This window comes from Psittacula echo (genome assembly GCF_963264785.1).
Source record: "Psittacula echo genome assembly, chromosome: 2".
NCBI classification, from domain to species: Eukaryota; Metazoa; Chordata; class Aves; order Psittaciformes; family Psittacidae; genus Psittacula; species Psittacula echo.
Window position 1 is genome coordinate 40854145 of NC_137737.1, and position 26793 is coordinate 40880937.

Sequence of the window (26793 nt, forward strand, 5' to 3'; positions counted from 1 at the left end):
GACGCAAGAACCTCCACTCCTCCACAATTTGCACCTCAAGGATAGTCACTGTGTTTTAAGATAATCTGCCTTTTGGGAAGCGTCATCACCAATATGACAAACAAGCTTCAACTGCTATGTGTCATTTCTCATATTGTGCCATCACTAGGAGTGCTCTCCTCTTTTGCAGGTTTGGGTAATTAATACATTATCCAGTAGCCTTTTATAAAGAATGGTTTGGGCCAAATAAGTACACTTTGAATTGGATGCAAATTAACTTCAAATATGGACACAACTCCTATTCATTTAAATAGAACGCAATTGTGTGCTCAAGCGTGTTGAACTGAGGGTTTGAAGATTTGTCTTTTCAAGACTGCATCCTCACTGTCAAAAACCATACAGAAAATGGTTAATAACTAGATTGAAATTCTCTGAAAATTCCTATGTGGCAAAATGCTTATGTCAGGAGTATTAAATCATTCCTTGGCAAGGCAGGATTACATATTCATCTTTACTGGGAAAACAAAAGCCAAACATTTCTCACACTGCTCAGTTTATTTTTAGTTCCTAGAGTTTACCCTAGATTATAATTTCTGGGCAATATCTATAAATAAATCTGGCCAAACCCCACTATAGTCATGGCCTCAGGAAGAAAAGGAAAGCTGCAGCACTGTGCATTGTGAAAGGTAAGATGCTGAATCAAATCAGCTTTTAATTGGTTTGTCTGGAAAAAATGATATAAAAACATCAATAAGTATTCACATTTATAAATTAGATTTAGTTGAAGCTGACTTAATTCTCCAATTTAAAGATAGCTAAACTCATACCATGAAAAGTAAGTAACTATTTTGCAACAGTCCACACTTTTCAAATTCATGTTAAAAAGCTGAAAAGAGCAGCAGTGAACTGCACTACAGAAGTTGGGGTCATAAACTGAAAATTCTTTCTGATCCCCAAGTTGTGGATCCTGTGAAAATCCCTTTTCAGGGATATTTATGATCCTTGTCTCTCATTTATTGGCAAAATTACGAGGATACACTACGTTAACATTGGACTACTCTCTCCCTTCTGTCAGATGGGCAGGAGCAAGCAGGGCAAGGTCACAGTGATTAACCAGCTTTCACATCTTCCTCCAGCTTTTACCCCTTATATGTGCAACTACAGTCTCTTCCTTCTGTTTTTCTACTCTTCCTTTTGTAGTTCAGACAGGAGTGACTTTGTTTTGGGAGGTGACAGGGAGGGAGCACTGCCAAGGAAAATCAGGATTTCCATCACAACTTGACCCCAAGTGCACTAAATTGGAGCAGTCCCATCAGATGTGTTTTCTACCTCTCTCCCAGGCTAAAAGGAAGACAAAACCACTGCAATGAAGACTAGTATTTACAAAGGCACTGCACATCTTGCAAATTTATGTAAAATGGATATCAGCTTCAGGACAGAAGAGACACTCCCAATGAGAAGAGTCAGATTTTCAACGGTTGACTGGGAAAGATCGAGTTCCTGTTTCTTCTCACAGGTACAAGGTTTCTCTTATTGTCATTACCATTTCTTTCTGTGATAGACAACTATCATGTAAATCTCAGAACTGAAACAGGAGTCAAGACCTGAGGTAAATTCAAAAAGTCCAACCTGAGTTATAAGAGGTATACAGAAGCTATATAGCTCTAGTTTGGGCTAAACAGAGGTTATAGTGCTGCCTGATGCAGAAACAGAGCTGCATTTAAAAAACCCTGTGTGTTTGTCCATGCAAATTAATACTTCAAAAAATTAACATGAGCTCTTGAGTAGTTTTTCAACTGACAGACTCAAAACACTGAGGACTACATACAGAAAACACACAGGTAAAACTAGTCAGACAATTATGGCAGCAAGTCACATCAATCACTTCTTCTGGAATACAGATTTAGTTGAAAAACTACTGAAAGCTAGAATTTGATAACAGAGCACCTATAGCAAGGTGCTGAAAACAGTGTATTATTATCATTCTTGTCTACACAAGACAAGAACCTATGCTACTATATTAATTAGACGAAGTTTAAAACCTCAATCGAGATCAGGAAGTATCAGGCAAATATTAATTGTATTGCCTCAATTCAATACATATGCATGGCTGATTTATTTTTTAACTAATGTATAAGAGTTCATATAACATATTGTTACTATCTTTATAGAACATCCTTAGGGAAATACGTATTTGGCTGTTTGTTTCCTTTGCAATCTAGACTGAAATTTGGTTGTGCTGTGAAACATACTGTTTCCAAAAAAATTTTTCCCTGGCTGTCATATCAACTGATTTCTCTGTATTACTTACATGCTTTTAAATATTCTCCTAAAAGGCTCATAAAATGACTTTCCTGCTTGCATAGATTAAAAAAACTCTCCACCCAAACTAGTTGTAGCCAGCCGGAGCATGATACATTCAAGAGCAGAATATTATTAAATTACATATTCTATGAACACACCATTACTTTCTACAAATAAAAGAATAAAGAAATAAAAAGTTTCCTGTGCTTTGTTAACCTATCCAATGTAACTAATAGGTTGGAGAGAGAAAGGCAGAAAAGAAATACAGAAATTCCACATTCTTATATAGCAATTGTTCAGTTAGTGTTTATTCACAGTCTTGAAATATTCCTGACCTATTTTAGGCAAAACTCCATAATGCTTACTACTTCTGGCATTTGTCCCAGCCATAACAACTATTTTCTCCAAATCCAACACTATGACAAATTACTTTCTTTAATTTGTATTTACAAGTACAATTTGTTCTTTGATGTGTATTTGCCATAACACTGAGAACACCAACTTGAGATGCTAGTCGAAGAATATACCACCATCGCCCTCTAACTTTATTCTTCCTTTAAGAAAAGCTAAGGATTAAAAGCACTGCATGTTTAATATTGCAGATGAAATTAGAGTTCTGACCCTAATGAATTTATATTCACAGCTCAAAAGCAGAGAGGTCTTATTCTAGATCTAAAGATGTGGGTCATCCTCTCCAAGGAAAACTCAGTAATTAAAAATATTTTTTTTTTCTAAATCACATTTATTCTCTCCTTAAAGCTATTCAAGTCCAAAGTAAAGTCCATAGAGGCTTAAATATTTAAGACAGAAACCTAAAAAAAAAAAAAAAAGGTTATTGTCTTCATTTAAGGAAAGAAGACTCAAAGAGTACATAAATCTACTGTTTCTAAACAAAATAAAAAATACACCAGTTGAATAGAAATATACTAAATACCCTAATTTGCTAGTAATAGACTGCTCTAGTTCAATAGTCACATAGAGAGACAAAAAGATTAACCATAAAACAAACAAAAACATTGGCTGTTTAGTGTGATACTTGAAAAATTCAAGGTTTTTCTAGTTTTCTTTTGGTCATTAGGCTGTCTTGGTAGGTAGCAAAAAAACAGAAAGAATGTATGGGACATATGTATGTATGTATGGGATAAAAATTACACAAACAGCTTAGAATAACCAAGGTGCCCGTTTACCGTTTCAGCCCTGTTCCCTACTTCCCACACTGTCTGAACTGGTATCATCAATATTTTATCAATATCATTCTGCTGCACAGAAGAAAAATGCATAAATTATTCCATACCTGTTCACTAACCTTAGGCAGGAGCCCTAGTGTATTATACAGGTAAACTTAAGCACCTATTTTTAAAAGTATGTGTATAGGACAAAAGTAGCTTTTTTATTAACACTAATAACTCTAATGTAAATATGATTGCTGTAGGAGTTACCTATAAGACATGAACTGCACAGTTAATTTAAAATGCAAACCCCAATATAATATTATACTCAGGCTGAGTCCACAACATTTGCAGTGACACAAAGCACAATAACCCAGAGGAAAGCCTAGAGTCTTCTGCCTTCACACTTTCAGTATCAGTCTAATGCAGATTTTTGGGTGTTTTTTATTAAATGATGTAGCTTTCCAGTGACACTACATTGCTTAAAAGTTTGGTAACAGAATACCAAGGCTTTCACCTCAGGGTTACTAAATTCAATATGGCCCAGATCAATAGTCACTCAAAGTCATCACCATTTGATGAGAGTTTGGAGCTCAGGTTAAAATGTATTATGAGCTTAGACTAGCTTCTAGTGAATAGCTTCATAACTGACACTAACAGGTATGGTTGCTGGCAGTCTCAATATAAAGCCTTAAATTCAATGGGCACACAGAGTGATTTACTTTCTGGACCTATAGCAACTCCTCTGGTTCAGGGCCAAAGTACACTAACAAGACACTCATGAGGATCCTCTGGCTGCTAGCTGCTCGCTTGTACCCATCCCAGGCATAAAAGAGTGGTAGAATACTAACACTTTTCAGGTACTATATTTATTTCACTGCTTAGAAGAAGAAAATTAGTTTATTTCAAAACTACATGACCTTGGGTAGCACACTAAAACAGAACAACCCTTCCCCTCAAAGACCAATTTATTAAAACATTTGGTTTACGCAGTACCTTAATCCTGCTAAGATACAAACTGCTTGCTTAAGGAATTAACATTTTTTAAAAGCCTGGAAACTGTATTCAGGTAATCCATCATATGACGTCTGATTAGAACAACCACCATGTTATTTGCTACTAAAGAGAAAGCATACTCAGATTTCAAAGCAGCACAGATGTGGGAAGATTCAAGGCAAAAGAGAGCAGGTGGCAGGCTAGCTGGCAATTATGAAATGTGCAAGATTATAAAATAGCTAAGATTTAAATGTCAAAATGATACTTTTTAAACTAACAAAACAATAATTTAGCATTTGTACAGCATTTTGCCTTTTAGTGTTAGAAAGCAGCGACCTCCTTTGTACATTTAAAGTTACTTTATATTGTTGTTCCCCACCCAGCTTTCAAATAAAGCCTTCATGATTAAAAAGCTCACTCCGTTATCAATATCCTATCTATGAAACACAGTGCTTTGGTGGCCCAGCCTGAGAAAAACAAAACCACAAACTGCATTTTAACCAGAAGAGAGTTCAGTACAAGATTATCACAGCTGACAGTTCAATAACTGGAAAAAATGATAACTACTGCGTTTCCAGCAACAACCAACAAATTGTGTGAAAACAATGCTTACGTATACTTGTGTTTCATGATACTTGTAATAATCCTCATTTAAGAGTAAAAAGTGAAGTCTAGCAAATGCAGGGGTTCCACATTATCTAGCTTCCCAAGTTCGGGGCACAAAAATAGTTTTTACTACCTCTGCTTTAGTAAAATCAAGCCAGGTGCTCCTGCAGTATCAAAACCACCCAAATGCCAAGAAGTGCTGCAGGATAACATGAAAAACAAAAATAATGAGAAACATCATTTTCTATCCATACATCTGGTCCAGCTGGAAGGGATCAGGCACTGTCTTTCTCCACCTTTATCTCCCCTCTACAGACCAAGCAAATATCAAAAGGTCAAAAGTATTCACCCCTCATTGAGGTAGAACTTGGAACTCTATCTTCAAGGAACGAATGAGTCAAATAATGATATCGAATGAAGAGGAGATTCCAGTGGGAGAAAATGAGGAATCTATAAACCAAAAGGAATTATAATCCCAGTCCCACTGAAGACAACAATAAATCTCCCATTGATTTCTCAAGGGCCAAGATTTTCATGCAACAGCATCATTATTCACACAAACAATGAACTCTCATGAAAACAATGTGTGTTACAAATCATGTAAAATCAAATCAGAACAAACAATACGAGAGAAATCCCACTGGGAGAGAAATTACTTGGCAATGATTCATCAATAGAATGATTCCAGAAACTGTAAATACATATATTCTTGCATAAGTATTTGCAGAAAGGACAGAAAAAGATCAGATTTAACAAAATATGTCCTCCAGTAAGTTTCTCTTTTTTCTTCCAGCTCCACGCAATACGTGGCACAATGGGGAAGTAAAGGGTTAATGTAATGCAATAGTGGCTACAAAGCAATGCAATGGTGGCTTAACAACATATGCAAGGCACAAAATAATGCAAACTATTAGGAAGTCCATGGCCATATTCCCTCTAAATTTCCCCTAATTCCTAAGAAGCATACACAGGACATTTTTTCCAGTAAATTCTTGGTGACAGGTAAAGGAAAAAAAATATATCAAACTCAAACTAAGTAAATTAAGCTGCTTATTTCCTCTTAACAACCTGAAAGAGGATCTGATTTGGGAGTACAAACATTCAGCGGCAAAACGAAAATAATTTTACAAATACACTTTTTCAGCACTTGTTTTGAAGAGCTTTGTTATCAGCATAAGAATGAGCTTTTAGTAATTCCTCTCAGTTTCATAGTCATATGCGATTTGCATGAATACTGTAAACAGCACCATATGAATATGCAATTTAGTGCTAGGTAAGTATATGATCTCCTATACTGAAAAAAACCCTCAAGAGTCTCGTCACTTTATTTATAGGCTTTCAAATGCAACTGAGTCTGCTCACACTATTTTCAACAGATGAAGTTGAAGAATATGATAGATGGTGGAAGAAAGTCTTCATAAATGGTCCAGGGAACATGTTCTAGTTATGTGTGTCCCCAGTCTGAATTTAAACATCCTGGCTGCAAACTAAATTTGATATTACTTTCTTTCTGAATTTATGAAAGGTGGGAAGTAATGATAAATGATTATCATTTTACCTAAAATAACTTGGAATGGATTGGAATAATGATCCACCCAGTTTTTACCCAACAGCTTTCCCTTTTTTGGTCTAAAACTCCACCTACTTAACCTTTCCTCATAAATACAATTTTCTAGATTTATTTTTATTGCTGATGTAGTCTTTCTGTTAATTTTTCTTTCTGAAAAGTACAACAATCAAAATTATACAAAATGTCCTAAAGGTGGATGGATCACTGCTGCAGAAGTGCAGAAAAATTACTTCCAGTTCTGTAATAATGAATATTATCTATCTTTCAATAGCTCACTTTCTTTTAATAGTCATTCTAAGTAAAGAGTAACAACATAAGGACATAAGTCCCTTAAGGACGTAAACTTCATGTGCTTGCAAACTAAGACAGAGGAGTAACTTCACAATGCTATAAGCATGTTTTAGGCCAGCTATGTAACCCTATGAAAACACTTCTCTACCTACATCCCTCGGTAGATGATTTTACCTTGCCTAAGAAGAAAGCTGTTTTCTTCTCTATAGCCTGTTCCTTATCTACTTCAATACTTAAACCCTATGGAAACTAATCAATAGTACATTAATAAGCTTCTATATCATATTCAGACACCAGACAGAAAAAACCCAAATGTTTCTAAGCAACTATCAATAAAAATTAGTAGACCAATCCAGAACACACACTAGTATGCCTAACTGCATTTTATATTATTTTCCATGCCCTTTTACATTGCTGCTATTTCATTTTGAATTGACAGTCACTCAGCAGAGAAACAGTTGCATATGTTTTTATTTTCCTTCTTAAAAAAGACAATGTCTGCTCTTCAGTAGGAATGATACTTTAAATGAATTCTGGGGTAAGGACTAGCCTACAGACTCTTCTGAATTTAAAACTAAAACTTCACCTCCCCATTAGAGATGGTAATTCTCATTTCCAAGCAATTTTAATTAACCTTTACTTTAGGATCACCCTCAATAAACACTGAAGCAAATTATTTGTTCCATTCCAAAGCTAACCTCAGGTCATGACTAATCTTAATTCCAGCCTTTCTGCCCAATTCTTCTTGACCTATTTCTTTACATCAACATTTATCATTTTTTTCTATTCGGTTACAACATCCAACAGCTTAACTTCTGTCAAGTTGCACCTTATTCTTACACCTCCTGAATTACCAGATATATCTTTCTAGGCTACCTGACATGATATTTGCCTGCAAACCCACCAATTTTAAATTAATCAAATCCTTGACAGAAACACAAATATATTTTGTCTTTATAAATACAGAATTCCAATTATTGTCAACAATTAGCAGAATTTATTTTATGAAGAAAATTGTCATGTTATCTTTCTGCAGTGCCAAAGCCACACTCCTGCTCTACAAATAAAATGTAGAGCTTTTATGTAAACTTAATGAAACAATGGTGAGGTAGATAACTCTGAAAGCCCTAATCTCTATGTTGGCAAGTCTACTTTACAGAGCTATTAAGTTTATGATAATGTTACTTCCTAGATTAATATCTGTCAGAAAAATGTCCAGACTCCTGTTAAAGATGGAACAATAAAAATATGAATTTTTCTTTTCTACAGCTTTGATACATCTAAATTCATAATGTTAGCCCTCCAGAGTCTTTCTTCCAAGGACTGCAAATGTATTCCTCCAAACTGGAAGAAATGTTAGTAAACAGCTTACAGGACTGTAGCCCATGAACTGTTAAATCAGCTTTCAAAAAACCAAGAAAACCAAACCAACCAAAAAAAACCCAAAAACCAACCAACCAAACAAAAAAACACCCCCTCAAAAAAAATTTAAAAATAAATATAAATAATCACAGAGACTGACTTTAACTTAATGACTGATCATTATGTAATTTTTTTATCAAACTGGGTGCTCTGCATGGTACAGCACTTCCAAAACAGCAGTCCATGGATTGCAGGCACCTCCTAAAGTACAAGATGTCAATAGTGCAAAGCAGTTCATGAACAATATTAAATGAACTGTAATCATTTACACTCAGGGTACCAACACCAGGAACAGCAATTCCACTTTATCAAGCTACTTTGATCTTACCACTCAGCAAATGACTTTCAAGCCTGGTTGACTGTACATAGCCCACACCCCTGAGCTATTATGAAAGAAAATTAAAAACAAACAACAACAACAAAAAAAACACCAAAAAAACCCCCACAAAAAACCCACCCAAAAAAAACCCCACAACCAAGATTTCTCATGAGTCAAGCATAACAATCCCAAGAAAAAGTCTGATGGCAAAATGATTTATGAAAGAGTAACTTCTTCCTAAGACAAGCAGAACTGAGAGGTGAATGTTACACAGCACTTTACTGCACACCCATGCAAGAAGCAGAAGAGGGAGGCAGATCAGGGATGCTGTCCCAGTTCATATCTATGATGTGTGCTGAAGGAAAATACATCTTTCTAAACAAGAAAATGTGTCGAATGACAGTTGGGAACAATTCACTTGTGGTACAACTATTTTCCCAGTGAGTTTATTACAAATCATATGACACAGACGTTCTCATATTGACATACAAATGGCTCCTACAAGCTGCTACAGCTGGTAACATATATTTTCCATTTCTATGTACAGTTTATGAATGTGTTTCTCTCCACTACTGTATTAAATGTCAATGTTGCACTGCGGTAACATATTAGCTGTCAAGGAAAGGAAGCATGCCTCATCACAGTTTGTTCGGGTCAAACACTTTACTCAGACAGTACACCTGCAAATTGCCTGCTTGTCCCTAAAATGTTAACCCCATTTTCAACAGAATATAATTCAAAAAATAAACTCATCAATCAAAGTGATATGTGCAACACTGAACCTCCAGGTATAAGCATAGAAAACCAAGTTACTTACCTTTTAATAACAGTTCTCTGGTATGTTTTAATTTCTGTGACTCCTGTTTCTGAAAGGATGTATCTACAACTTGTTCTCTTGGCAGTGTCTCTGAAGATACAACTTCTATATACTCTATGTAGGAGGTGCAAAATTACAGATGACATATGCCCAGTTTTACTCAATTCCTTCGTTTTCATGGAAATCCAGAGAAAGACTTGATTTCCATCAGAGGGGAAGGTGAACTGGGATCCAGATAGTCAAGCATGCAACCAACCTGAGCTACTGTAAACAAAAATACATCTTGTCTCCTTTAACCATTTGTCCACACAGGCTGGTAAGCAAACCTGGTTCAAAGGGATGCAACTAAGAGGAATACAATCCATGGACACTTTCTTGAGTTAAGGTAAACAAAGCAATGATTGTATATATGCTCTTAACTCCCAGGCAACTCACCTGTAGAATTAAGGACCTGAGTTCTTACTCTCAGTAACTGCATGAAAATATGCCTCAGTGGTAAAGGATTCAGAGTGCCAATCCCTTACACAAAAGTCAAAAGCATATTTGCAGAATGGATTTGTTACAGAAATATAACAGCAAACAGAATGCAGACGTCTGTATTATTTATACAGAAAGACAAAAGTAACAGGAAAAGAAAACCGACAACCAGGAAGTCATGAAGCTTAGGAATCCAGCAGCAGTAGATGATTAAACAGGTTATGCAAAATTGTAATTATTTTAGTAAAAAATTTAAGGTCTGGCTAAAAATGTGACAAAGTATTTTTCACAGGTTTGAAGGAGGAAAGGAGGAAGCACATCTGCAGCACAGAGGAATCAGACAAATGGCAACAGGAACTTTTCACTATTTTGACACTGAAGTCAGTGTGTTGCCTTAACTCCGCTCCGAACACACTCATCACAGTCTTCCAAGCAAGGCAGGGTTTTAGGTCAGGAAGGCAATTTATAACACTTCTTTCACTTCTGTATCTCAGTCCTAAGATTAAAACTATGTATTTTTCAAGCCGGTATGTTTTAATAAAATTTACCAGAAGATAATGACAGTAACTGCCACCAAGAACAGTTATCTCTAAGTGGAAAGAACCTTAATAATAGGTCAAAGTTGAACTTTTAGGACTTTTCCATAAAGCAGACGAAATGCACACAGTACATAAGGAGTTCCACGATCAAAAGGTACTACAGCTGGATATTAAGAAGCAAAGGTTTCTTCTTTCTTTTTCCTTTGCCCCCCCCCTTTTTTTTTTTAATAGAGAGGAATCTATTCTTGCAAGCAGAATTTTATTAACTGCAATTAAGAGAAAGAACCAAGCTTCATATAACCTGACAGCATTATGTTCTACTAATTTCTAGTGAACAAGAAGAGCATTCATATTGGAAACCATAGAGAGCTTTCATATATTTTAATCAACGACATCCTATTATAACATTTCCAGTATCATTACACAAATTACATTGAAGATCAATATAATCTTTTCCATTATGTCTCTGCCTGACAATACTTCTCTAGATTTCAACAGAATATGAATATTGTAGTTGTATACATACAATATTGTATTTTCCTAAGAGGCAAGCAAACAAACCAACACTGAAAATATATGACATGAAAGGTTTTGAACTTACCTTTTTTTTTGGTGTTCTGTTCCTGCCTCCCAACCAATCATCCATCTGTTCCTCAATCTCTTCGATTGAAGCTCCATGATCATATGATGGTATATATGCACTTGACTCTAGAACTGTGTATACAGGGAATTCCGATTTCGGTTTCTTGACTTTAGGCTTCTTCTCCTCTACACAAAAGTAAGAAAGAAGAAAAAGTAATGCTACTAATACTGCAGAGAAGTATAAATGAGGAGCAGGCTTAGCTCCTGAACTCTTTAAAACTGCCACAGAGGAAGTGGCTTCAACTTCTTTATTAAGAAGAGAATTCAAAGTTTTACATAATAATTTTGTTCTAATGGAAAGTAAATAGCTTAGCAGTGCATCCACTTAGCTACTCTTCTATATGACCTATGCTTTAAAGAACCAAAGAAGGAGCCTTTCAAAATCACGGTTAGCTCTCATTACTGCTACACCACCTGACAATTAAGATTAGTACAGGCAAAAGCATAGGCAGTTGTTAAAAGATTTTGGAAATCCAGCTGGCTTCAAAGAAACTGGTAAAGGTAGAAAGGTGAGGTTTAGAGAATTTTGTATTACTTTATGGTCAGCTGTGCTGAGTATAAGCTCCTTAGTCAATAGATAGCTTCTCTGTTCTCTGATTTCTGTAACTACAAATAGCTCCGTTCTAGCACTTATACATTTAGAAATATTTAAATGTTGGATGTCATTTCTCTACCTGATTACTGTTTTTTGCTCTCTGTCCTTCAAAGGATTTTAAATGGGAGCAGCAAACTCAAGAGACAGGAAGGAAGATCAATAATGACCTAAACCCCAGCAACTGAAAACATATCTGCTATATATGATGATCTCAAATGAAAGATTTAAGATTGATTGAAAATTGCCAGAACTTCAGGGAAGACAAGAGGATGAGGACCAGAAAAAAAAGCCTAAACAATCAGAAAGCATCCAGAAACCTCAGGTGTGCCAAGGACTTTCTCATCTTTTTTCTCATTGTTTTAAAAATATGCTGTATTCACAATAACTGGATTCTCCTGAAGGTACCACAAAACCAAAAGAGTTGATCTAACAGCTGGCTGCAGCCAGAAGAGGAAAGTTCTACTCTGCTTCCACCCTTCTACTCTCCACTGTGTGCTTATGTGCTCTTCTATTTGTGCTTCAATAATCATCCAACCACTTAGAAAAGTAATTCAATTCACTAATCTAGTAGAAAATTACTCCTTTACACTCAAATGAAAAGAAAAAAATCCAAGTCATTTAAAGGTGGTGGGTAAGGAAAATGAGAACCACACTTCTCAGCAGCAGTGGGCCATTAGATCAGCTTACGTGCCTTTGCAACCATGCCCTAATACTTTTCTGAGCATCAGGGGAGAAATTTCTGTTTTTCCATGAAAATCTTCTTGAAAAAATTCCTAAACAGGCCAGAATGACTGCTCCCTATAGGCTCTGATGCAGAATTCCTGTTCCTAACAGCGTATATACAGAAACAGCACAGTGAAAAGACTACAAAGACTTGACAAACTTCTAGAAACTGCGTACTTAAGAAAACAATAAACAGAGAGAGAACTGTTTCACGGCAACTTCTGGAAGTCCAAAAAGAACAGGAAATCCATATAGATCTGAAAATTAACAGAGTGCCTGATGATCTTTTAAACTTTTACATGTACATTGTTCTGACACGTTTTTTTGAAAATCTCTAACTTTGCTTGTAATTAACCAATTAAATAAATGAAATATTAAGTAAAAACTTGTACATGGATTTTTTTTCTTGCATCCTTCTATAGGTATGCATAGTAAATATCACAAAATGATGTATAATCCCCAAAAACCAAAATTAAAGTCCAGAAGTGTTAACCAGCATTTGTCTCACTGTTCAGATGCTACTAAAGACAATACTGGTGCAAAATTATTTTTATCTATCTCAAAAGGTGATTTTTATAATCAAATCACATATATTAACTATTATCTAATAGCTGCCACATGTAATAGCTTCTGGAGTCGGAGCTAAGATTTGCCAGGGTAAGTTAACAGTGGCTTCACCAGTTATTTACTGCAAACATATATACTGGCAAAAATATTCTAAGAAATTACCTTAAATGACAATTTCCACTACTGTATTTCAATCCTGCAAAATAATCAAGCACTATGTCTGTGTTCGCTTGGAATTACTTAACAGCAGAGACACAACAAAACAGTTGGATTTTCCTGTATCTCACATCCCATCAGCTAATGTTTCCTAATTTTCCCTCTCAAAATATGCAAATAGTTAAAGCCTGAATGAATGTAACTAACATTTAAAAATGAAGAGCCTAGCCTATAAATAGGTCATCTAGCCTCCTTCTGTAGCTTTAGAAATAATTCTGTAGCAGTATTTCCAGAAGACACCATACCGACTTTAAAATGAGATATCAAAGACAGTATCTAGGCTTTCTTCAGGCATTTAAGTGACAGAGGAAGACCTAGCACAGACAAGATACCCTGCTGTTTGCCGACTATCAAAGGAACAAGAAATCCGACCTAGAGAAAATGGCTGTACAACCTCAAACAAGCACTCAACCAGAATTAGAAAACTTGTCTCTACTGTCTCCCATGCATATACAAATAACAGTTTGGCATATCCATTAAATACCATAATGGCTGTCTTACTTCATTAAAAAAAATAGAATTGAAATCACAACACCTTTAACACTGGGAACACTTTCACCTCAGAATTTTCAAAAGCCACTTTTTAGACTAGGGAAGCACATCCAAGTGGTTGAACAGTTATCATAATACAGGATTTTAGACAGGGGATGTTCAGACCACTATACCATAGGCGGGTATCAATATCTAGTGGACCTTAACTATGATCAGAGTTACTAGTGCTCATCCACCTAAATGCAGACAAGAGAAAGAGCCTTGGTGAAACCAGAGCCTCACTTTAAGCTCAATAAGGGAATGATTAGCTTGCTTAACACTATTATTTTCTGGGAACATTATGTAATTTAATTGCCAACTTGAAGTGCAGCAACTTTTCTTGTATATTAGATAGAATAATAAAACCCAGGCAACAACAGAAAGTAAATGGATAATCCAAGATCATAACCAGTATGGAAATAATTTTGTATCTACCACTCCAATGTAGAAAGACGAATATTTTACATGGTTTATGACTTCTACAGTTCTGGTCCTTCTGTAGCAGAAGAAATTTTATCACTTGCTGAATTCATATGCTGCAAGGATACTATTTTTATGTATTTTTCACCTTTAGAACTATCAAGTTCTTTACCAAAAGACTATGTATTTAACAACCTCAGTGTTAAAAAAGGAGATACAATTTGTCCCCTACATTTGAACAGCATGTAAACATAACTATCACTGGGACGCCTAGACTTCAACAGATAACAATTAGCTAACTCTCTTAAAAGTACAGTACTTTACGTTTTTAAAGGCTTCCAATACTATTCCTGCACTGGCTATACAACAGACTCAAAAGTCTGGAAAAAAAACCTGTGCTAAGGTTTTGACAGTTTATTGAAAACAGTGGAGCAAACTATATTCAAACACTCATGTTTAAGAAATACACATTTCTGTACTCAATAAAGTCAATGAGATTATATGAAAGCATCACAAGTTGGAAACAGATTCATACATCTGCTGTACTGAGACCTAGAAGCTAGTTTATTTTTGAGCAAATTGACTAAAAACATGCTCAGTGATGAATATATCATCAACTATAAAAAACTTCTCACAAGCTGTAGGTTTTGATCTTTCATCTTTCTCTATCTACCCTTCCCCAAACTTTCAACCCCCCCCCAAATACCTCATCTCCATAATATGAAAGGATTAGAAATAAACCTCCAACATTTGAGAGCTAATTTGTCTTCTAACAAACAAACATATAATGAAACACGCATGACTCTTTCAAATAAGCCTCCTAATGCTGTATGTGAGTGGAATATTTTCCATAAAATCTGAAGCAAGTTTTGTAGGGAGAGGCATCAGACAGCCTAGTTGAAACAACTGGAAAAACACATGAGCTTGCAAGTTCAAAATCCTTTCAGCAGGCCTGCCAAAACCATCAGTGAATCGGATGATACTTAGTTTGCCATAATTAGGCTTCAGAGGTAACAATTAAGTGATCAGTACATTCACACACACACTGACCAAAAAAAGACATATTATATGAAGTAATTTTCTCTGAACCTGCCTGTCAGCAAATCATTACTGAGCAGGCATGTGAACATTGCATTTTGGCAGGGATTAACACTAAATACAGTTATCAAATATCTTTTTCAATTATTTAGAAGTAAAGTCACCTTCAGTATAGTGCTGGATTACATAAATTGGGTCAAAATGGTTTACAGTGAAGAGGAAAGTACATGAAGAAATAGGAACATGGACTGGCTGGTATTCTAGGACCAATCAAATCAAAATCATTTTCTAAAATTACAGTTACAGATCTTATGCCACATCTGCACTGATGAGGAACTGCGTGCAAGGAACCTCTGGTGTAAGAGCTTGCAGTTCTGGTGGTTAAGCAATCTGAAATGAGCTACCAGTGCAATGGAACTAAGGTAATCTGTGATTCTGTAAACAGAACAACTAAAAGCTAAAGCTAGAGAAATTGGTACTGAAAGTAAGACATAACTATGTAACAGTAAAATTAATTGTCTGAACAAACCATGAAGAACTGAAGGCATCTCAAGGCTTTCAAATCAATATTGTATCTTGCATAACAAGATGCTAAAAGCTAAAGTACATCACTGGTACAAGTCAAACAAGACAAGTCATGAGAATCAGTATTTTTCACTGATTTTTGCCTGTAAGGGTTTGAAATAAACACATTATACTAAATGATTTAGCAATGTCTTCTATCCCTAGGTTTCATGAAACAATATAAAATGCTACCAAAGGGGCATGCTGTATTCCAAGCTATCTGGAAAGGGAGAACTGCTGAGCCTAACCAAACTTTATCAAATATATTATTAAAGGTTTCACTACAGCTCTGGATGTTCCACAGGAAGACATTTCTTACTATAAAGCCCTATAAAAAACCATAAATACCACTACAGCTACCATCATAAAGCCCCAATACAGAAAGAAGGCTAGTCACAGCCACAGGACTAGTAACTTCGTATTTCCATTAAACCTTGAATGATGGGAGTAAGGAAAAAAAACCCAACAAACTACATACTATTCAACATGGTTTATAACTATAAATACAGATAGTTCCAGATGCCTTGTACATCAGGCCAAGAATACTGGATTTACAACGCAAATATCTTTGTTAACTGGGATGTCAGTGAAGAGTTCACCTGCAATATCTAGCAGGTGTTACTTCTTTAGAAAGGCATATTTTAAAAATAAGTCTTCATATTGAGAGCCAAGGAAAACATAAGAATGGAAAGTTAGAGAATTACCAAGGCTAAGTATAAAGAAACAAAAATAGATGTGTTTCCCCAATGGATGTGGTTGAAAGTAGTAGTTCGTGCAAGAAGAGGACCCGCAGAGTTGCTAGAATTTGTCTTGATAACTACTCAATTTATGTTTAAAAATTGGAGAGTCATCTGTCCTGATAATGTATGCGTAAGTCTTCTCAGTTTAATGACTACTCAGTTTATTTAATACATACTCTATTTTACATCCCATGACTACAAAGAACAGGGCTATCTATTGTTACAGAATTATTCCCTGTTGCAGGGGTTATCTGCATGTGTGGCAATATAGAAGGAGAAGCTGAAGTTTATTAATTAAAGCACTTCCATTTTAAATGGAAATAAATTTTGTGTTCCGCTATCTAAATGTGAAAAGGTCATGAGGAAATGTAAGGCAAACCATTTCTATTTTTGCACATAAAATAGCCAGTTATCTGTAATTCCATACAAAACAGCATTTCCTAGAAACATAAGGTCTGTATTTTAAGTTATGTTTTTGTAAGGTAAAGTTGCTGTATTTTTCCTAAGGTAGTAATGACAGTTTCCAATAGACTGACTTAATTTTCCAGCACTTTAGCAGGGTTTCTTATCACTTCTCAAAATTGTGCATAATATTACCTTGCCAAAAATTACTTTTCAACACTCCTTACCAAATATGGCACTTTAATGACATGCTAATACTGTCCACCCTTTCCTACTCTGCAAATTGTATTTTCCTCCTTCAGTACCCATCTCTGGTTTTAGTTCAAGCCGCCTACAGAACACTGCACAATTTCAGCAGGGAAGCAGATAGACACGAGGGTAAACTAGCAATTAGGTCATGAAAAAACAAGCACTGTAAAACAGCTATTGCTAATCTGCATGAGATAAATTTATTCCATTAGATAGATGAAACTGTTACAAACTTTCATTCCAGGGATGGTCTCTAAAATTAAGAAGGGGGGCAAACAAAATACATATTTGGTGATTTACAACCTTTCTATGCTAATTGTGAAGTGCAGAACAATATAACGAGATAAGCAAATTTAACAGATGCTTTGCATGCAAGGTTCAGTAAAGAATTATGTAACTTCTTTTGCCTACAGTAACAGAGATGCATCTCTTGTTCTTCTTTTTGGGAGTCTCATTTCTTTACAAGAAAAAAAAAAAAAAAAAAAAAAAAAAAAAGGTAACCAACAGCTCATTCTACTGCCCATGCAGTGCTCATAGCACTGCTAGGACTGACCAAATTATTTCCGTGCCAAATTTCAAACTCTGCTAATAAGAGGTGGCTTATTAATAAGAGCTAGCTGCTCCCTGCCAGCAAGCCTAACAAGGGGGAGTGGGATGCAGCCAGTAAGACTGGTGAGGAATTGCCCCTGCTCACATGAGTGACACTGGGTCACTCGGCAGACATGGGGGTAATGCCGTGTCACACCCAGCAGCATGACAGAGGACAGGGTGGTGAGAGGTCATGGGTGACCCTGAGGGGAAATGTGCCAAACCCACATCTCTCACATGTGGGCACTGATAATGGAAGTAAGAAAAAAACCCCAACTCTAGGGACACCTGGCAGAGGGGGAATACTGAAAAGTTCACACGTGCTCTTTCAGTCAAACACAGGAGCGTGCACACACAATTTAATGACTTTTTACTTTCACTTGCACTTCTGTTTCCAAAAACTAATCCTTTTTTAACAGTAGTTCACTACCCTAACAAGTTTTTAATAACCCGAGTCAAGACCCTTTTCAAGGCCCATTTTGTGGTAGGTATCTCAAATATAATGGCAGGCCTCCTAACAAGTATTAAATGCGCTACTTTGCTACATTTGGCCTGGGTCCAAAATGTTCACTGAGGTGCTGAATGTCACCCATTTTCTCAAAATAGATTCAGCTACAGATAAGTTGGAAATTATTGCTGTAACTGGGTATATTTGCTGATTTTACAAAATTAAGCTACTTTGTAAATATAAATAATGCAGCTGTATTTTAAGTGCCTAAGGCTTATGCATACTCAAAGCTAGTAAATTATTATAGGGCACTCAATGCACTTGTCAGAATAAAGGAACTTAAAAGCATGCACTTAAGTGTGGTAAATAAAGCAAGCACACACATATAAACAAACAAAAAAAACTTCTAAAATTGTCTTCAGAAGAGGGTAAGTTTAATCATTGTCAAAAGCAGATAACTGAAAGAAGAAAAGGAAAAGTCACCTATAATTATTCTGACTACTTCATTAAGGAAAATGGTAATTGTCTTCCCTGGTCTTTTATACGAGCATAAAGACTTTAAAGCATTTATTTCAACAACAGCGTGAATCCATTTCCGAAGTCTGCATCCATGCTTTTGGAAATTCAAATTACATTGAATTTCTCTTACAAAAATCAACCCAATTTGCAAAACAGAATTACTAAGCATATTTTAAAAAATATTTACAGACAAAGAGAATACAAGAATGCTCAAAACACAAGTGGTCACTTTTGAAAATTTATACTTCAAAATCTATGCATTTGAGATTTCCCCCTCCTGTAAAGCAACATTTCTAGCAAAGCATGCTTTTGTTGCTGCAATATAGCTATCACCTGACTTTCATGCTTCTGTAGGAACAAGCCAGCAGCCTACTGCAAAACTAGACAAAAAATTAAAAGCTTTTTAAAATTTATCCACAGTACAGAAATATATAGAGCACACATTTTAGATATAAAAATGTTCACATACATCCTGTGTAGTAGGTATATCATATTACATCTTTGTTTATTAAGACAGTGGTAAAAACTCACTCTGAAGTGTTTCAAGTTCAGCCTTAGCCAGGGCATCTTCTTTCGCCTTCATTTTTGTTTCTTTATATTCTACATATAATTGTCTGGCATCCTTTAAGAAAATGTTGCAATGGTATTAGCATCCTTATACAAACAAGTTATTGCAATGGCTCTAAGTTCTCAATTAACCTTTCAAAACAATTTAAGATACATTTGTTCTCTTGAGTTACAGCAATTGTCAGTATAGAAAGTATTTGCCGAGAATGTAGAGTTTTCGTATAACAAAGGTTCAGATGTAATAATGTAGATATTATAGACTTTAATGCTTGCTGACAACCTGAAGAGCAAAATGGTTAGAAAAACATTTCTGATCACTACCTATAGCTTTGTAAGAGGCCATGTAGCCACTTTGCTCACATCAGCAATCTGGAAGTTCAAGGAAGAAAGAAAAGTTTTTAATTAGAGTAGTATGTGCAGGGACAAAGGCAATTGCTAGGCAGCAGTCATCTTAGTGTGAACCCACTATGGTAACACTAGCCACACGTTCCAAAACCAAACTTTGTCCCTTTTTATTTATTTCCTCCCCCCAAAACAACTTCTAGACTGCAATTAAAGTGTTGAAAATATATATTATATTTTGTTGGTTTGTTTTTGGTTTGTTTGGGTTTTTTTTCCTCCAAGGATTAGATCCTAACCTGAAATCTATTTGGCAAATTTACACATGAAAAACTAGACCCCTGTCACAAATCTCCAGTAAGGTACATGCTTCCAAAATCTGATGATTTGCATTGAAAGCTTTTCAATATGAACAACCAGACTGCTGACGTAAGAGACTCTCACCAGTAGTAAATCAAAATTACAGTATTATATAAACCTAATTTTAGTTCCTTATAGCCCAAAATAGTTTTATTCTTGTTACATTAACAGTCCTGCCTTTTACATATAGTGCGATTCAAATTTTTACGTAGAATGTATTCATCAGTAAATATTTTTATAATTTATAATTTATAAATAATTTTATAATTATAATAATTTTATAATTTCAACTATAATCCCACAAATTTGAACAAAATCCAGTCTTATTAAAATAAGACAACTTAATAAGCTTTGAAAATGAAAACTGAGTTAAGCAGTCACTCCTGCCTCTAACAGTAGAAGTCATCCAAAAACATTGCTTCCTGTAAAGACAATATGACAAAAGCTGTTCTTTGCATTGTACTGGCATTTACCCCTTCAAAACTACTTGAGGAAAGTGAGAAAACACAGCACAGAACCACGATCCACCTCAGAACTTTGTAATGTTTTGGAGACATCTCACTGACACACGTCAGTGTGCCTGAAGAACAACTCTGACAAATTCCCACAAAACATCAGTAAGATTTAATCTCTTTCAAAATACCTCTTACTCTCTATTTGTCTTTCCATTTGGGTACAGGAAATGGGAAGTTACATTTCTCTGCCAGGTTTATGTAGGGGACCACTGAGCACAGTAGAAATTTTAAGGAATTTACATAACTTTACAAGGTTGGAACATAATGGATGAGAGCAACTCATCTCACACAACTCATCTCAGCAACACACTTTCAGTTTTCGTTTCGGGGATGGGGAAGAAGGGGGGTTTGGTGGTTTTCGCAGAATTGGAGCTAAAAAAAAAAAATCCAAACCACGTGTAGGTACAAGACGACTACTGTTAATATGTTAATAACTACTGCACATATGTAGACTTTGAGGAAACATGCTCATTTTCTATGCTAGAAAACTGAATTAAAAAATTAGGATCAGCATTGGTTTCCCTTTCGGTTTACCTGAAATATGAATTCCCTACTGCATATGGCAACTTCCCTTGTACTCTCCAGATCTGGACTACTTGCATGATTAAGAAACAGAGATAGCCATAAACAAAATGGTTAACTTGTGCTGTAAGTTTGAGACATTTGTGCTGGGTGGCATACACAGGACTCAGACATACTGATATCCAAAAAATGCTTTTGTTTAAGGCTATGATTTTAAAATGGCTACAATTAACTGGCATTTAAATTTAACCCATTTGACACTGAAAGCCAATATTTGATGCTAAATTCTGGTGTAAAATCCATTATTGCTTGTGGGATCTCCAGACAGCAGGCACTAGGGGGTAACTGTCAATCTCTCCAGCATGTCAATCATGGAACAATTGGAAATGTGGCTCAGATGAAAATGAGACACAATAGCTGAACAACAAAGAAAACTATTCAGTAGCACGTAAATGAAATTTAGCAGTATTGTTGCTTTATAGATATAAAATGGATTATCACTGCAAATGGAGTAATATGCAGGTAACAAAGGCAACATTAGTCTTTAATCTTATTAATCACGGTTTGTTATGGCTAGTACCATAACCACAAAAAAGGGGAGACTGCACATTCTGAATCACACAAAAATGTAGAAAGTAAAGCAAAGAAAAAGAAAAAAGAACTGAAAAAGAAATCAAAATGGATTCTGAAGATTTGAAAATGAAATCCTTCCCACAGAAGCCTAAGAAATGGCTTTACAGGTTGTAAGGAGAAATTAAAAGACATACCTGAGTAAAGATTTTAGCCACAGACACAAACTAGATGGGTATTAGACCTTATACGTCAAAATGAAAACAAAACAAAACAACCAAACCAAAACAAAAAAACCCCAAAAAACCCACTGGAAGACAGTTTAAAATAGAAGTTATTTGAAGAAAAATTCTGCCTTAACATAAGTAAGCACATTTCAATTTACTCCTTGTTAGCTTTCAATAGTTTCAGTCTAAACAGGAATATTCATTTTCAAGCATACTCGGTTTTGGTAGTCAGAGTATTTCAAAACAGATTTATGTTCAGAATTTTTACTTTCCAAAGTGATAAATTCTAGTAGTCATTTTGCTTCAATTTTAGGGCCCTAAAACCACTGGCAGTATAGATACAGCCTCTTTCAATCTAATGCTCCTTCCCCAGGATTCAGTAATGATTTTTCTTTTAGAAGATATTTTCCCAAACAGCTCAAAATATGCACATCAACATTTTAGACCTGATCACCATTAGTTCACCATTAATAGGTAATAAACATTTCTTATTACATAAACATACAGAAATACAACTAGAACTGTTCTAACTAAAAGCTCCACCTTAACTAATCAGAAATATTTTGCTCTCATTTGCAGGAGTTTGAACACAGATACATTACTTCTCTTCACCATCAAAGCAATAATACATATAGTTAAGCAAAAAGAATAGTGAAGAGTGGTAATATGTGCTGGTTTTTTTGTACTATGATTTTAAATGTACACTTTCCAAAAAGTAACAGAATGAAAAAAGAGTATATCTGAAATGCAAAATTCTGGTATTAGTATTTCTAAATTATATTTCAACTGCCATGTATAGGAAGTTCCTGTGATTACCCTCAGTGTTAACCAAAATATTTCAAAAAGTGTTAAAGAAAAATAAAAATCAACATACAAACACTGAATTCTTTTCAATATTGTAACCATAAGAAAGAATGAAGAACAGTGAAAAAAAAAATCTTGTATTTTAGTTGCTTTTTATTTTAGCATTGTCTCGTGTCAATAAATTTAGGATTGCCAAGACAAAGCAGCGCTTGAGTTATACAGAAATATAGAAATTCTAGATACTGGAAGTTTAAGGGTTTTTTTTTTTTTGATTGGGGGTTTTGGTGGGGGTGACTGTTGTTTGTTGGTTTTATATCAACAAATACATTATTTATTCAAACTGTACTAATTCTGGAATAAAAACTTAGTTCTGAGTAAGACTCACTTTGGCCTCTCCTTGACTCTTGGGTAGGGTGATGAGGTTTTGTTGTTTTGTTTGTGTTGTAGGGTTATTTTTCCCTCCAGCTAATCTTCCTGGCTTTGTGGTCTACCTCAGAAAGACTAGAGATTAGGAGAAACAAGGCAAACAATGGAAACAACCTGCTGCATTGGCCATATGTGAATCTTCATTACAGATTTTGTGATAGAATCAGCTTCACATTTCAGTTCTCTGAGTGAGGGACTGATAAAAACAAAATGTATCCCCTCAGAATTCACAGTTAACTGGAAACTTTCCCACAAGCATACTTAAAATCAGTATATTGAAATAATTTTCTCTGCATTAATTCTTACTAAATCAGTCTATAGACTTGAAGAGAAATATTTGTATGAAGTTCCTGAACGAATTTTTGGGGTTTTTTTGAGTAGTGTTCTTACACAATTTGTACAAAAACACACAGAGAAAATGAGGCAAATTAAAATTATTGCAACATCCACTTTCTTGCTATTTCTGTGCAATAAAAATGACATCCATTACACCACAGCAAAAACACTCTTGATGGCTTTATAAACTAGTGATATCAACACGTTCTGGTAAAAAATAATGTTAAAAAAGTTAAACATTATGGCTTATCTTTATCTGTTGCATTTTTACATGTTTCTCAAAGGTAAACTAGCAAATAAATAGGAATTGCATTACTTTCTTCTTTATAACCAGAAAATCATGCTTTGGCCTTGAAATAATACCAGGTGTGGCCAGGACTGTCAGCTGTGTATAGCCTGTAGGCAGTTGAAGCATGGTTCCCAAGCCTTGGATGCAGGCTGTTCTCTGCAGCATCTGTTGGGTATTCCACATCCAGAGTAATGGAGCAAAGGTGGGCAAAAGGGGGAAACTGAGGCCAATGCTGCAAGGCCTCCCTGACACCCATTCACAATCCACAAACCCTCACACCACAATAGAACAGCACCATTAATTGAAAAGCAGTATTGCCTCATACACAAGCTACTCTTGGAGCTATGTTCCTCTAGTGTGTGTGCTGGGATAAGCAGACATACAGTAAGTAATTCAAAGGAGCAGAATAAAATTCTCTGTCACAGAACAGCAGGCTATTAAAGGCTAATTTCTTTAGTGTCTTACACTGACTTAAAACTTTTACTATGCAGCAAAGCACATTTTGTCTCCACAGTCTCCATCAGTACTCTGTTGGACACAAATTATTTTTGCTCACTTGCATACACCCAGAATACTTGTTTTACCATCCGCTTTCCTCTGACCTGCTTCTAAGCTTCTAATTGACCTCAGGGTCAAGAGCTTCATCCCTACTTTGGTTCTTCCAACAGCTGCAAAATAGCAAGAAACAGAGCAAATAGGCAATCACTCGTGCCACACATCCTGCAATTGCTCACTCCCCACAATTTATATCAACATTGGTGCTGTACAGTAAGTTCAACACATTAAAACCCTGTAAAGCTGAGTATTAAGGAGATATTTAACCTGACTTGAATAAATCTTCTCAAAAAATCTCATTTTAGGGCATATGCTATTAAACGCAGTAAAATTTATTTTAATCTCCCACAATGATTTTATATAGTAATATGTGAAGACAAAAACAACCTACATAAACGTTTGCTGCCCTAAATAAATCTTACTTAAAAGCTAACTTTGTCAAAGGAGATGCCCTGCTGGCAAAGCCTCTTGAGTTTAATGACACATTGCCAATCCATTTAAGGCCAAAGCTGAACCATCTCTAAACAGGTGTTGAAATGTAATCACAGATTAAAAGAAAACCTGAGGAAAAAATTAAACACCTCTGGGTCACTAGTTTGAATCTATTCCAGGCTACTAAATCAGCTACAGTAATTACCATCTGGTAGTCTACATAAAAATAAATTACTGGCCTTTTTGTTTTAATTCACTTCACACTACACAAAGGTCTCCATAAGCAAAAGTTTCAATAGTAATTGAAAGCTTTGTTGATAATTTCACTAGGTTATACCCGGTACTACTACGTACTGAAGCTTGAACTGCCTTCTTGTTACTGGCAAGCCACCAGAAGTTCTTCCAGAAATTATTTAACTAATACAAAAATATATCATAAATACAAAAATATATCATAGTGCTGACTAGTATTAATTAAGTTGGTGTAAAAATAAAGACATTCATTGCTAAGCTTCACCCCATCAAGGCAGAGGGAAAGTAGTTGACAGAACATTAACAAACACTCTTATCTTCAGTTTTCTGAAGGAAATACTTTGTGAAGATTAATTAACATTTTTTAAAAAGACTTTGCTTAAGTCTTATGTCTGCACACCCAAAGAAAAACCTCTCGTAAGCTGTTTTGGGAATAAACTGCAATTTACATATGACTGTTCTACCACAAAATGAAAGTTCACTTGAAACAACTGTGTCCTCTGTACTACACTGACCATTTGAACTTCAATTCTTGCACACTATATTTGGTTGGTTAACTTTTTGTAAGAACAATTTTCAGTTCCAATAAGCATTATAATTAAAGTTGGGTTTTTTTTTTCTTCTTCTTCTTCTATGTATTTCCTTAAATATATAGACTTCTTCCTGGCCATTCTCATGAAAGAGGAAACTATAAATGACCTTAGAAACAATTAGTATTCTTTCCTTATCTTTTTTCTTGAGCCTACATTATAAGAATTAAACTTGATAATAGTCAATGTAATTTATACTCCACTTAACGTTTCTTTCACATCAGAGATATTTGATTTATGACACATTTTATGTATTCTTTTCCCTTTGCTTCTTAAAACAAGCTTAAAGATGCTGTTTTCACCCCCAAATTTAACTAAACTAAATGTGTGGATAAAAAAACCTATGCAATCTCTCTCAAAATACAACTGTCAACAGTTTAAAAAGAAAAAAAACAACACAACAAACCAATCATTTTTTAGTTGCTCTCATCCTTCTCTCACCCATTTTTCTTCCAGTTTCTTGACATAAAATGTAGACTACGATAAAATGGCATAGGCCATCAGAAGGGCATGCAAACAAAGCATTTTTCTTCAGTAAAGGCCCACCTTAATTATTTTAAGTGCCTCCTTCTAAAATCTGACATTTTGAAGAAGGAAGGGAAGTAGGAGAAAGACACTCAATTGGATAAATGAGTGCCGGGCATGGGCAGAAGCTCAGCAACCTGAATCCTCAGACAGAGCTGTTGTAAGAAGAATATTCGCATTAACTAACGCGGGGGAGAGGTGGATGCTAAGTAAAAGACATCAATACAAAAACTGACAAAAAGTTTAAATTGATCTCTCCTTGTGTTTTTTGTTTTGTTGAGGGTTTGGGTTGGTTGGGATGCTTTTTTTGTTTGTTTCCTTCTTTTTTTAGTAAAGTTTCCTTTAAGGACAAACTTGTGTACACAGGCAGGTGGTTTTGTTTCCTTAATTTGGGAAGTAGTTCAGCAATTTCACTGTCAGGGTTTTGAAAAACTCAGTGGCAGAAGCAACATTTCATTAAAAGTATTGCTAACTTTTACTCTTTCCTGTCCCAAATAGGGTTCATTTAAATACGGATGCATTTTCAGAAGTTAATCTACAATTGGCAGAATTAGTTGCAGATGAATGACAGCCAACTTTAAAAATAATTTGTTTGCTCTTAAGTGACTGAAGAAATAATTTAGATTAAATTGATAAACAAAAATCTGTAGCAGCCATACTTATGTCAACCACTGTAACACCTTGTTAAATAATTTGCATGTAACTAGCACAAATAACACTACTCAATATCAGCATGAGTCTTACCTTCTAGAT

The 26793-nt window shown here is 35.3% G+C and overlaps 1 protein-coding gene across 2 annotated transcripts in view; it reads right to left on the reverse strand.

Moving 5' to 3' along the window:
• Positions 1-26793, reverse strand: part of DNAJC1 (DnaJ heat shock protein family (Hsp40) member C1) — a 114413-nt gene that overhangs the window by 34350 nt on the left and 53270 nt on the right. For both annotated transcript variants that reach the window (XM_080639539.1, XM_080639538.1), the window contains exons 7-8: positions 19263-19353; positions 11091-11257 (exon numbers count right to left, since the gene is read on the reverse strand). In XM_080639539.1, the coding sequence (XP_080495665.1) occupies positions 11091-11257; positions 19263-19353 (258 nt within the window). The remainder of the gene's footprint in view (positions 1-11090; positions 11258-19262; positions 19354-26793) is intronic.